Source organism: Aulonocara sp. 'chitande type north' Nkhata Bay, linkage group LG19, assembly GCF_057382095.1.
Source record: "Aulonocara sp. 'chitande type north' Nkhata Bay isolate Kocher_YH1m ecotype deep benthic linkage group LG19, A_spYH_male_GT1.1, whole genome shotgun sequence".
NCBI lineage: Eukaryota > Metazoa > Chordata > Actinopteri > Cichliformes > Cichlidae > Aulonocara > Aulonocara sp. 'chitande type north' Nkhata Bay.
In genome coordinates, this window is record NC_141362.1 from 11,031,113 (window position 1) to 11,043,882 (window position 12,770).

A 12,770-nucleotide genomic window follows, 5' to 3' on the forward strand; every position below is an offset into this window, starting at 1 on the left:
ACTCTTCTAAAACATGCTCCTGATAAAGGTTTCTGTCAATCCAACGACTCCAAATTCATTCTGCAATCTGACACGGCTCCAAAACTCTGCCATGAAAATGCACAAACCTGTTTTCACTTTCGAATATCGCATATTTACTGCACTTCAGCTTGACTTTGCACACGGGGGTCAGAGGATTTTAAAGCTGGATGGTTGAATTTCCAGAAACAATGCCAGTTGGCACAACTTGGCATTGCTGCTTTTTGGTGGTAACCTGAGTTTGAAGGAAAGAAGAGATCCAGGTTTTGGAAAGGGAAACACAATCTTCTCCGCTGTGTGTGTTTGAGGACACGTGCGTGCACCCAGCAAACTGTCACGTGCAGCTGTGAGCTGGTTTTAATGAAGAAAAGCATGATGCAGCTTTAAAGGAGCCTAAGTTCTTTCTGTTGAAGGTCAAACATGTAAAAGTTCTAATATTTCACAATTCCTTCAGTTTTAAACAAACAGTAAACAAACTCAATCAGAATCTCTGCTTCTTCATACAAACACAGCCTGGAAATTCAGAAAGTGTCTGTCAGTTTCACTTTATCATTATAAATGAATATTCATACATATAAAATTGAGCTTCAAATGTACATTCATTCATGTTTACATAATTGTGGTGAATATTCACAGAGAGCTTGTGATAAATAAATGTTAGTGGTCCTGGTCCATGGCCGTCCCTGCATCCCTGCACCAAAGGCCAAATGGTCTCTCCCAAAAGGGGAGAGGGAGAACAACATCACAAATGTTTGATGAACAGAAACTTTTCCTTTCAGAAAAAGTTCGTTTGGATTTGGTGCATGCTGTCATACTTCATCTGACCACAACGTATAATATGTGTGAAGGTATTCAGCTGATATGAGCCTCGTATATGAGAACATGCAAACAAAATCTCTGTTGCTGACCTGTAAAACAGTTTCTATGGTCGGTCAGAGATCACACATCCAAAATTTCAGCCTCCATCCGTCTGCGTTAACCTGAGAGTCCATACTCACAGATACTTACCCTGAAATATTTGAAGGACTGAACTGTCTGTGGTTAGCTTACAAAGAACGTCTGAAACGCGGTGAACGTGATGTCGTGCGACTCCATATAAATAGTCCTTTACTTTGGATTTTAAGATTTAAACTTTAAGCTGTATTGTTTAACTTCATAATCACCTCATTCAACCATCAGGGTCAGACAGCTGGCCGATGGGTAAAGGTGAATAAAGGTGATAAGGTGCCATTTATCCCAAAGTTAGTGAAGAATACACGATGTGAAACCAAAAAACAGATGTGTTAGCATGAAGTTGTTCTGACCTCATTTCATGACATCAGAAAAAACACGTGCAATCGTAAAAGTACCGTTAACGTTACTAAATCGCAACACGAGGCAGAAGCTGCTCTTCATCTCAGAATAGTGTCATTCGTTTCTTTGCTGTTAATTTAATGTCACTGTTTCCATGGAAGCAGTCAACAGGGATGTCCTCAGTAGAGGTTTCATCAATGGCAGGAGACGGGGAAGGCCGACACATGTAGAATCTAAATACCATCGCTGTTATACTCTGTCATATATGACGTGTTCCAGCGGCAGGTGTTCATATTAAATATAACCAAAGTTTCTAATAATAAGCTCAGAACCTGTGCAGTAAACTCAAGCTGCCGACTGATGTAAACAGTCAGTCAATCACAGTTTTTTTCTATTCTTGGCTCAATATGAGGTCACAAAGATGTAATAGAAGCCCCACCCATCTGCCCTTTATAGGGGCAGCCAATCAGAAGAAAGCCGTGTTAAAGAGGGAGGAGCTAAATAGCTTGTTTCAAACAGAGGATGAACCACAGGGGGATTATTTTGAAGCGTGAATCATGCAAAGCAGCCCTGCAGGAGTCCAGAGAGGAGTTGTAACGTACAGTCAGCTGCCGCTTGGGTGCTAATAACCTCTACATCTTTCCCCTCACAGACGCTTCACGTGTGGACAAGAAGGAGAGCCGGTGTCCGACGCCGGGCTGCGACGGCACGGGTCACGTGACGGGCCTGTACCCGCACCACCGGAGCCTTTCGGGCTGCCCGCACAAAGACCGGGTGCCACCTGAAAGTAAGCGCTCAGCAGCAATGTTGTTGCTCAGGCATGCTCGTGCGTGCGGTGCTGTGAGTGTCTGATGCCTCGGGGATTACATGGGTCACGGCAGCACTTCTTTTGTGACCTTTTGCACGGGGCCGTGGGTTTGCTTGCCGATTGCCTGCCTAATGTGCCGTGGTGATGAGGTGGAAATGAGGCTGTGATAATGCACTAATCGCTGCAATGCAGCGACTGGAGTCAGCTGCATTGACTGACAGCGATCGAGATGTGGGTTGCATGCTTCATCAGTGTATATGTGGCTGAAAGAAAAGGTCTTTCCTTTATTTGTGTACCTTTTTAATTATTTTTTGAGTTCTTCAGTTTTCTCTAAAGTCTGAAAAGCTCACAGACCTTGGTGCGCGCTGCAGCCGTCCACGCCACAAACCCTCTTCATTTATTTGTATTCCTTGCTCAATTAAGTTTCACTGAATAGAAAGGCAGTGTCATATCTCCGAGCCACAGATCAAGTGAAGTGGCAATAAACATTAGCCTTGAATGAATAGTGACGTTTCCCTTTAGAGAACTCACCCCGGCTATTTAGTCTCATTCACCTTGTGCAAACTTCTCAATAAAAGCCCCTTTACACGTTTCATTAAATGCAGCATGAAAATCAAGTTATGATCCGCTGTGACCTGGACTGCAATCAAAATAAAAGAGGAGAAATTAGTTACCATTAAGGGCAGGCTTGTAAAGACCAGCACAGTGTCACAGATGTCTCTTGTTCCGTGGAGTGCCGCCCGCACAAGGTCTCCAACCTGAGATGTAATCATCTCCCAGAAATGTGAAGTCGCTCAGGGCAGCTGACCTTGAGTGGGATCAAGAGCCCCAAAATGGAATTTGGAAAGGTCTTGAATTGATTGTCACTGGAGATGTGGGGATATGATATCCGTGTTCCTCCTCCTCCTTCTTTCTCACGTCCGGCTAACTTTTGGAGAAGACGATACCACGGATGATTCAGACGTTCGGGGAGCCGTCCCACTTCCTGTTTTTGTACCGAAACTGGCCGCGCATCAGCCAGGAGTGCAGCAGGTGGCGCTCATGAGTGCTTTCACCTGCTTCGAGACAAAACCATGAGATTGTATTTAATTTGCCATCAATCCTGAAATGAAACAGGATGCAACAAACAGCTCGGGCTCGAGCTAAGTGTCTTTTTGCGCAGCACCTGCTGTCTAGCATGTTGGAGAAGCCTGATTTTGGTGTGCTGGTTACAAATATACCCAGTACGGGTGTGAAACAAGCTTTAGGGCATTAGGGCGTGCTACCTGTGTGCCCGTGCACCTGAGCAAACAGATGTCATTCCATCAGGACCGTTGCTGTGCAGAGACGTTATCAGGAGCTTTCAGTGTTATCGGTCGTGTCATGGCTGACGTGTAAGCGGCCGTGCACAGAGACTCCTGTAAAGACAAATACATGCCACACATGTGACTGCCTGCAGGGCGGATTCAGCGGCGGGCGAGCCTCTCCCCCCTGTTAACACATTTGCTGTACTGAATGGACGATGTATTATTAATGCAGTGGCTTCATTTAATTGGGAAATCACACAGTGTAGCCACACTCTTCCTTTCCTTGTGAAAAATGACGATTAAATTAGATCTCAAATTCATTAATTCCCGTTGCTGCTTGCCCATTGTAGCTCCGTTCTTGTGGAATATTAAAATATTTCATCAGGGAGTCGTGTTTTGGTCTTTAAAGTGATTTACCTTTGGTGCACGCGACGCTAGCGCAGCCACATCCTGCTGTGGTTAATATCTGCGCTCACCGATTCTGCCTTTAATTCCTCGGCATTGTGCGTGCGTCCTCGCAGAGGGCAGGAAAAACCTGGGAAATGCATAATGTATTGGCTTTTGGCGAGCTGAGGCGGCAGGCTTTGTCCAATTACCTGCACCCAACACCAATTAGTATGTAAGGGAAGGAGGATGATGAGGGGTTAAAGTTTAAGGGGGTGATAATGATGAAGCTGGTGCCGATGGGGTTTGGCCCCGCACGTCAGCGGTGTCATGCCGACCCCTTCCTCGCGCCCCCGCCCGCGGTGCTCTGGCGCTCCTCTTGGACATCCATAGATCATTAATCTAAATGGCCGGTTGCCGAGGGGATGCGAGGCAGTTATGGACTGTTTTAATGGTAAACGGTATTGAAGACTGCACTCTTACTCTAACGACGAGCACGTGATAACAGAGCGCACTCCATCACGGCGCTGCGCCCCTCTGTCTGCTTCTTCATTGATTTTAAGGCGGCATGTGTTGTTGTGCATGATTGCTGGCTGTTGGTCGCTCTGCTCTTTGCATGTCCAGAAATTTCCCTCCATTTCTTGCTGGCTTTGTCCTGCTAAACTCAAATGACATCTTTTTATTCATGACTGCCCCGTTCCATGAATACTAATTTGAAAGAGCTGGATAAGTGGAAGCAATATGGTGGGAAACCTCGCCTGCCCTTTCAAACTAGTGTTCATTAAAATGAAGAAGAGGTCATTTGGGTTCACTCAGGCTCATTTCTTAATGATGTTTATAATGCCAAGCTCCTCACACTCTAATAGAGCTCATGGCTGATTGTAAGGGGCTCCTAACCTTCCCTGTCTTTCACTCCTATCTCCTGTCTGTGCGAAGTTGTGGCAATGTATGAGAATGTTCTTAAGTGTCCTACGCCTGGCTGCACGGGACGTGGCCATGTCAATAGCAACAGAAACTCCCACCGAAGGTAAGAGCTCAGCCCGGACCCAGCGCCTGCACCCCTCCTTATTTCGGTTATGTTACTGTTGGACTTGCTTCATGTTTTTTACTATGGGACGTATTTTGTTTTTGTTTTTTTTACTGTGGGACTTATTTCAGTTATTTTACTTTGGAACTTATTTCAGTTATTTTGCTGTGGGACTTATTTCGGTTATTTTGCTGTGGGACTTATTTTGGTTATTTTGCTGTGGGACTTATTTCGGTTATTTTACTGTGGGACTTATTTTGGTTATTTTACTGTTGGACTTATTTCGGCTATTTTACTGTGGGACTTATTTTGGTTATTTTACTTTGGGACTTATTTTGGTTATTTTACTTTGGGACTTATTTCGGTTATTTTACTGTGGGACTTATTTTGGTTATTTTACTGTGGGACTTATTTTGGTTATTTTACTGTGGGACTTCTTTCGGTTATTTTACTGTGGGACTTATTTCGGTTATTTTACTGTGGGACTTATTTTGGTTATTTTACTGTGGGACTTATTTCGGTTATTTTACTGTGGGACTTATTTTGGTTATTTTACTGTGGGACTTCTTTCGGGGATTTTACTGTGGGACTTATTTTGGTTATTTTGCTGTGGGACTTATTTTGGTTATTTTACTGTGGGACTTATTTTGGTTATTTTACTGTGGGACTTATTTCGGTTATTTTACTGTGGGACTTATTTTGGTTATTTTACTGTGGGACTTATTTTGGTTATTTTACTTTGGGACTTATTTCGGTTATTTTACTGTGGGACTTATTTCGGTTATTTTACTGTGGGACTTATTTCGGTTATTTTACTGTGGGACTTATTTTGGTTATTTTACTGTGGGACTTCTTTCGGGGATTTTACTGTGGGACTTATTTCGGTTATTTTGCTGTGGGACTTATTTCGGTTCATGCATGTTCGATGGATTCTGTTTTCACCCTTCGTGTCCTTTTCACTTGATTGAATTATCCTTAAACTCGTTATTTTTGCTGTCCTCTCACATTATGTTTATGTGAAAAACATATGGAGGACCAACACTGCCATATTTAAAAATAAATGAGTTAATCAAAAGAGCTGATATGTCTTTAAATACGTAAAACTTAGTCTGATGTGGTTTTTTTGCTGGCTACTTGTAGTCGCACTACAGTGAAAATTGCACAGCAACTTAATTGCAATCAGTTAAAATTGGTCGTTGCCTGGTGTTTGTGTTCAATCTTTTTGACCAATGAGACACACAGGCCTTACCATGCAACACCCTCAGCCTCTGCTGGGAGGCAGCCTGCCTCCAAACAACAGCAGCCCGACTCAAAGAGACTGGCGAAGGTTTTACTTACAAACACAGACGGGTTGCAGACATGCTGCACTCACCTGAGTCAGTCTGCAAGCATCAATTCCTGTTTCACATCTGTGAAGTTCTGACTGGACGGTGAATTTAAGCAGTTACATGACAACATGACAACAGTTTCACCACTTTATCACAGTTAATAGGTGCATTATAAGAGCTATGAACCTTTAAAATTTACCCAGAATGCACTTTTTGAAATTTCCTGCAGTGAAACGTTGGTTTCTGCTCGTCTGCGTCACAGACATCCCATCATACCAATGCTGTTAGAGAAAAAACCCTTCAGACTTTAGACTATAAAATGTTGCTGTGGTATCATTAATTATAATAATGCTGATTGTGATGGGGCCACGACAGGGCGCTGACTGAAGGGCCTCAAAAATATTCAAGTTGCACAATGAAAACCTCAGAGGCTCTTTGAGTCGTTACTTAGTTATTTTTGATTATAGCAGTTTGGTCTTCCACAGATAGCCCTGCCTGGATCGCAGGACGTAATTAAAGTAGTCCAGCTGCCATATTTTAGTCGAGCCTGCTCCGAATGCAGCGGCTCGGCAGCATAAATCATTTATCAGCTCGTGGCGGGAAAAAATGGCATTTGTCAGGTGCAGGTTTGGAGGGAGAAACCAAAATAGCAGGGCGCTCGTGCCTGTCAGACGGGGCGAGGTGACAGTGAAAGAGGAGTGTCACCCACAGCAGATGCTCAGGGAGTCGGGCGTAGCAACAGCCATTAGCACCTCTCTGCCACTCAGCCGGGGTGACGGGAGAGGTGCAGACCTGGGAGGACCAGAACGCCTCCCCGCCGCGCTCGGTGACACGGCGGCAGCGCAAAACAGGCGCACGCTGCAGACGTGGAGCAGAAAGAGCTGATAGAAGCCTCCATCGTGTGCTCCTTCACACTTCCCCATCTGATGCACCCTGATGGCAGGTGCTCCACGCTGGCTCCGGGCCATTGTCACAGATCATTTTTCCAGCGCTGCAGCTAACAGCCTGGATGGAGAATAATCGGGGTTAAGGATAACAACATGAACTTTTGTCACATTTGGTCAGTTATTTGTCAGGAGGAAGTTGCGCTGCGTTTCCTGTCAGCAGGTGTTTGAAGGAAACGAGCACGTTTGTCCATATGGGAATATCTATTCTGAGAATGATTTTAAGCTGTTCAACCAGAAACACACAAGCTGTTACTGACTGTGTTGTTACTTAAAATGCAAATTCATTAATTTTCCTCACTTTTTAACACTTTGTGAACTACGGTAGACGCCGCAATCGACTGTCTGACAGGCAGATGTGCTCGAGCTGTTTTCAGCCCGGCTGACGCTCTGACAGGCGCTCTAACGAGCCCGACGCTTCGCGGCGTGTGCGTTCGTTGTAACACTTTCACCTATCAAAACGCGTCCTCCACCACCCGCTCTCTCTTTGCAGTCTGTCAGGGTGTCCCATCGCTGCCGCCGAGAAGCTGGCCAAAGCCAAGGAGAAGCACCAGAGCTGCGACGGACCCAAGTCCAACCAGGCGTCCGACCGAGTCCTAAGGTAGTATTCACTCCACACCCCCAGAATTCAGCACAGTGTGTTGTGAATGCAGTGCAGCGGCAGGCGGGACGTGGCTTTGTTCTGGTTTAAGCAGAATAAAATGCTCTTGTCATGTTGGAACGTTATGTTCTTTCTTCACGTGCATCCTGTAATTGAGACTTGACGTCTTCCCCTTTTTTGTTTCATGCTCGTGTTCTCCCGTCCCCTGAGAACACATCCAAGAGACCGCATGTTCATCGCTCTGCTCGTCATGGACGCTTTATAACATTTAACAAAATTGGCCTCATTTATCAGAGCGAAGGCAGAGCTTTTTGAACGAGCGCCTCTGTGATAGTCATGAAAATGCTGTGATGAAAAAGTCACAAGTAATTGTGCGTTTTATATTTATATCTAACTGAACATCAGCAGTTTAAGATCTTGCATTTCATTTCTTCTCGGTCTCCGATTGAGGCCATAAACACATATCAGATGATGAAAGCGTATCAGAAGTATGCAAGTGAAATAAAAGCTTAAATTTAATTTAGCTGTTTTTATTGTCTACGCTTGAAAAATACTTGTAGCGGGATTATGTTTTTGAGAGAAGAGCAGAAACATCCATGCTGTGGCACATAAAGGGACACGTCTCCATCATCCAGCCCCACCCTCCACCCTCTAAACCTCCGGTATTCCCATCTTCCCCTCAGTCTGCCCATTTTTAGCCGAACCCCAAGTTTCCTCTCCTCCCCCCGTGGGCAATGTTGAATGCCTCGGTCCAACTTCCACCCCCTCGTCATTTATTTTCCAGGCCAATGTGCTTTGTCAAACAACTGGACTATCCACAGTATGGTTACAAGAACAATGTTTCCACCAGCACGCCCCGCTCCAACCTGGCCAAGGAGCTGGAGAAGTACTCCAAGACCAGCTTTGACTACAGCGCCTTCGACGGCGGCAACAACCACCACGTGTACGGGAAACGGGCCATCGCTCCCAAAGTGCATGGACAGAGGGACACGTCGCCCAAAGGCTACGACGGTACGACAAACTCGAGACGTTTGTGTGACGCGTTTTCTAACACGCCGATGTTCCTTAGGGAGAGACATCGGGACCATGTTAAACATAATAAGTAAAGACGAATTTTAAAAGTCACTGAAATGAGTTTTCAAAGAGAAAAAGATTCAAAATAGACAGAAATTCATTTTCTGTTTGTTTGGTTCAGTTTGTTAGTAAAAACACTGAAAACCAGTAAAAACTGCACGTTTTTCAATAATACACTCTTCACTGTTACAGTGTAGCAACTAGGGGTGTTTAACTTCACTGTTAAAATTTAAACCTTTGTAGGGCTGGGTTTTTATAATCGATTTACCGATTAAAATCGATGCTGGCCTGGATAATGTGATATCGATTCATTAAAATCCTGAATCGATTTTTTATATAAATTTATTTTGTCCGAAACGCCAGAATCTCAGGTGAAAACCTCACAAAATTTCAGCTAAGACAGTAAATGAGAGCAGGAACACGGATTCTGCACAAAGACGTAAACACAAAGGACCCGCGGATCAGAATCAGTGAGATGTGCTGAAAGCTGAAAGCCGACAGCTCGCTGATTCTGATGTTTCGGCGGGGTGAGCTTTGTGTTTACGCCCTTTTTGCGCTGATTCTAAAGCTGTTAGTTTATCTCTCTCCAAACAATATTGACCGAACCAGCAGCAAAAGAAGATCCAAACTACGCTTCACATAAACATCGTCATGAATTCACTCTGACTTTTGCTGTTTTGCTTCCACCACGATAAAATCACACTTCATGCACAGCTCTCTCTCTCTCTCTCTCTCTCGCTCTCTCTGTACTTCAACAACAGTTTCCCGTCTAAAAATCTGTTTTCTTCATTATTCGCTTGTTTGTTACGCACAAGTCTACCGTTGTTTACAAAAAAATGCTGTTTTTTTCCTTTTACTTACTTCCAAAAAGAAAACCTGATTTCTGCTGTTCAACAGGCGTCTGAACAAATTTAAACTTTTTAAAATTATGCAAAATGCAAAACGCTGTGTCTGTAATAAAACCGCTGTAACGTCAGAGGTAACATTCATATGTTGATTAATGGTTTTCTTTCGTTTTTGATCTACTGCAGAATATTTTTATAAAGTCCAGGCCAGGAAAATCACCTTCATGTGTTTCTGTGTTTTATCTTCAGCTACTTTGACACAAAGGCATCTGCTGTGACGCTCACACCTTTGATAAAGTCACGCGAGTGTCAGCTTCCTTTTTATAGATACAAAAATATGTAAATGTACTGATCTGAATTATAATATTTCTGACTGTCTGAGGTAAAATTTCCCAGATTCAAATCGAATTGAATCGAATCGAATTGAATCGTGGATCGAATCGATTCTAGAAATCAGTGACAATGCCCAGCCCTAGTAACAACCTTGAGACTCAGTGTAGCCCCGCCTTCTCCTGCTTCCTGCTCAGACTCTAGCAGCAGAATGACCTTCATGTTTTATTCAAACCTCAGAGCAGCGACCGAGACACAAACTCATCAGGCAACAGTTCACCGAGCTCAGAGGTCAGCTGACCTGGAGGCTCCAATCACATCCTGCCCCCTGCTGCTAATTAGCAAGAATGCAGCACATGGGAAAATTTGCCAAAGTGAAGATTAGTGAAATAAAAATCAGTAATTTTAAGCATTCAGCAAAGTTTCACTTTATATTTTTGAGAATTTGTGAAATGTGAACGCTGCTGAAACCTTCAGAGCGACTAACTCTGACATGCACAAACTTCTCAGTAACTTCTTTGCTCTGCTGAGAAAGAAACTGTAAGATAAGAAACAGTGAACCCTGTGAGTTTGTGACACATCTGCAGCATCTGCATGGAGCACGTCTAACCCGGCGTTAGTCAGTGATGTGCTGAACTAAAAGGTTTTGGGCTTCGACTCGCTGTTTCAGGCCTGACGTGTCAATCTGACGCTTTTGCTCGTATTTCTGGAAAAACTTCTGCTTCTTCTTCTCGTGTTGAATTTCTCGTATGCATCCGCAGCCAAACGTTACTGCAAGAACTCCAGCTCGGCCAGCAGCACCACCAGCACCTACGCCCCCAGCAGCAGTGGCAGCAGCCTGAGCTGTGGCGGCGGTGGCGGAAGAGGGGGCGCGGGAGGCGGCGGCGGGGGCAGCAGCGCCAGCAGCACCTGCAGCAAGAGCAGCTTCGACTACAGCCACGACATGGAGGCCGCCCACATGGCCGCCACCGCCATCCTCAACCTGTCCACGCGCTGCCGGGAGATGCCCCACGACATGGCGGGGAAGCCGCAGGACCTGTGCTCGCAGGTAGGGCGCCGCCACGATGTCCTTTAAATGCACCTGTTGTAAAGTGAGGTCAGCAGTCTTACTCAGTCTCACACTGCCGCGCATGGAAGTAGAAGATGAAGGCAGGAAGTCAGACACAGGAACAGCTTAGAGAATCAGTTCAATTTTCAAAATAAAAGACCCCTAAGCGCTGCTCCTAACATGCTCCCGGAGTGATGCGAACTTCTGCGACGGCTCGAGACCGACGTGCACCCGCGGGGTTACACAGGCGCAGCACTGATCCACCGCAAAATTATCTCTGTGCGTCAGTCATACCAACGCTGACAAGGAGCGCGCACACACACACACAGATCCAGCCTGTGTCTCACACTCACAGCTCAGCGGGCAGTTTTTTATTTTCCGTCTGGGGATCAGATAGGAGCAGGACGAGGCCCCGTTTGACACGGCGTGAGTCCAGTGTGTCATTTCTGAGGAGATAAGGTGACGGTGTTCCTGTATTATCTGTGCCCGGACGCTGAGCCGGAAAATGGAGGCCGGAGACGGAGCGCACAGCGGCGGGCTAATGCTGGCTTAATGCTAATGTTGACAGCAGAGAGCACAGCGGCGAAGGACAGAAGTGAGAATAAAGGAAAGGTGGCAGATTTGTAAATGTCACAGAGGAGAGGAGGTGTATCGCGCAGGACTCGGGGTGTGGACGGTTTCTTTATGAAGCTTTGCACAAACACACCACCTGTTTCTCAGTCAGTCCCTCCTCCTCCTCCTCCTCCTCCTCTGCCTGCTGGTTGAAGGATCGGTCTGTGCCACGTCGTACAGCACTGAGGTCCAGTCTGACCGAGGCACCTCCACACTGTGTTCAGCCGAGTCAGAGGCGGAGCTTTCGGCCCCTTTTACAGCTCATTATTACACAAGCTGAGGTTTTACAAAAGGTCACTGCTAACCATTTATGCAGGTCACAGGGCAGTGCTGTAAACAGAGATACCTGGACCTCCCTGCGAGCGGCCACCTCCTCCAGCTCCTCGGAGGCATGCCCGTGTCCTGGGTCTGCTTTGCCAGTACAACATCCGACACATCTCAGAACGAAGCCACCCGGAGGTTTCCTGGTCAAATGAACCCCCTCGGCCGACTGTTTTCTACTCCGAGTTCCTCCTGAGTGACCCTGCTGCTTCTGTCCTCCATCTATCACATGGCTGTAGGAACATAAGTGTACCAAGAAATCTTCACCACAACAGACCAGTACAGCGCTCCTCTCTCCCAACTTATTAATAAGAACCAGAGAAGTTGAATTCCTTTATTTGGGGCAGCAACTCCTCCCCAACCCAGAGTGGGCGGTCCTCTGTTTCCTGGTTGAACAGCAATCTTGAACTTGGAGATCTGCATCTGCCAATCACTCTCTCCTGGTAGCACCTCGCACCTTCGTCTCTGTGCCAGCCCTTTGGCTCAGGCAGAAGTCTTCCTCAGGTGGAAAAGCACGATTGTGCACGTATGCATGTAGAAGGATGTGGACCACACTCGTGTTACTGACTGAGATTGCATCTATAACACTTCTGCTTCTATCCTGTCATGTTCGTGCTCATCCTGTGGTCGACATGACAGCTCTGTGGGCCAGAGGCTTGGGCTGCAGACTTCCTTTGGCTCTCTGTGATGTCATAGAGATCTGCTATTCAGATCTGTTGATGAGGGGCAGCCAATCACAGGAACGTTGAAATCAGCTGGAAACGTGTCACGTTATTATTGTACGTAATAATCGTCGTTTGACATTCGCAGAGGTCTGAGAGCGGCACCGAGAGCAGGAGTCACGGCGACGG

General features: G+C 45.9%; 1 protein-coding gene across 9 annotated transcripts in view; it reads left to right on the top strand.

The window, feature by feature from the left end:
* Window positions 1–12,770, top strand: part of myt1lb (myelin transcription factor 1-like, b) — a 106,327-nt gene that overhangs the window by 77,495 nt on the left and 16,062 nt on the right. For 8 of the 9 annotated variants that reach the window (XM_086275955.1, XM_086275953.1, XM_086275960.1 and 5 more), the window contains 5 exons: window positions 1,964–2,098; window positions 4,726–4,816; window positions 7,582–7,689; window positions 8,474–8,700; window positions 10,700–10,986. In XM_086275955.1, coding sequence (XP_086132081.1) covers window positions 1,964–2,098; window positions 4,726–4,816; window positions 7,582–7,689; window positions 8,474–8,700; window positions 10,700–10,986 — 848 coding nt within the window. The remainder of the gene's footprint in view (window positions 1–1,963; window positions 2,099–4,725; window positions 4,817–7,581; window positions 7,690–8,473; window positions 8,701–10,699; window positions 10,987–12,770) is intronic. The other variant, XM_086275957.1, reaches the window with a different exon arrangement.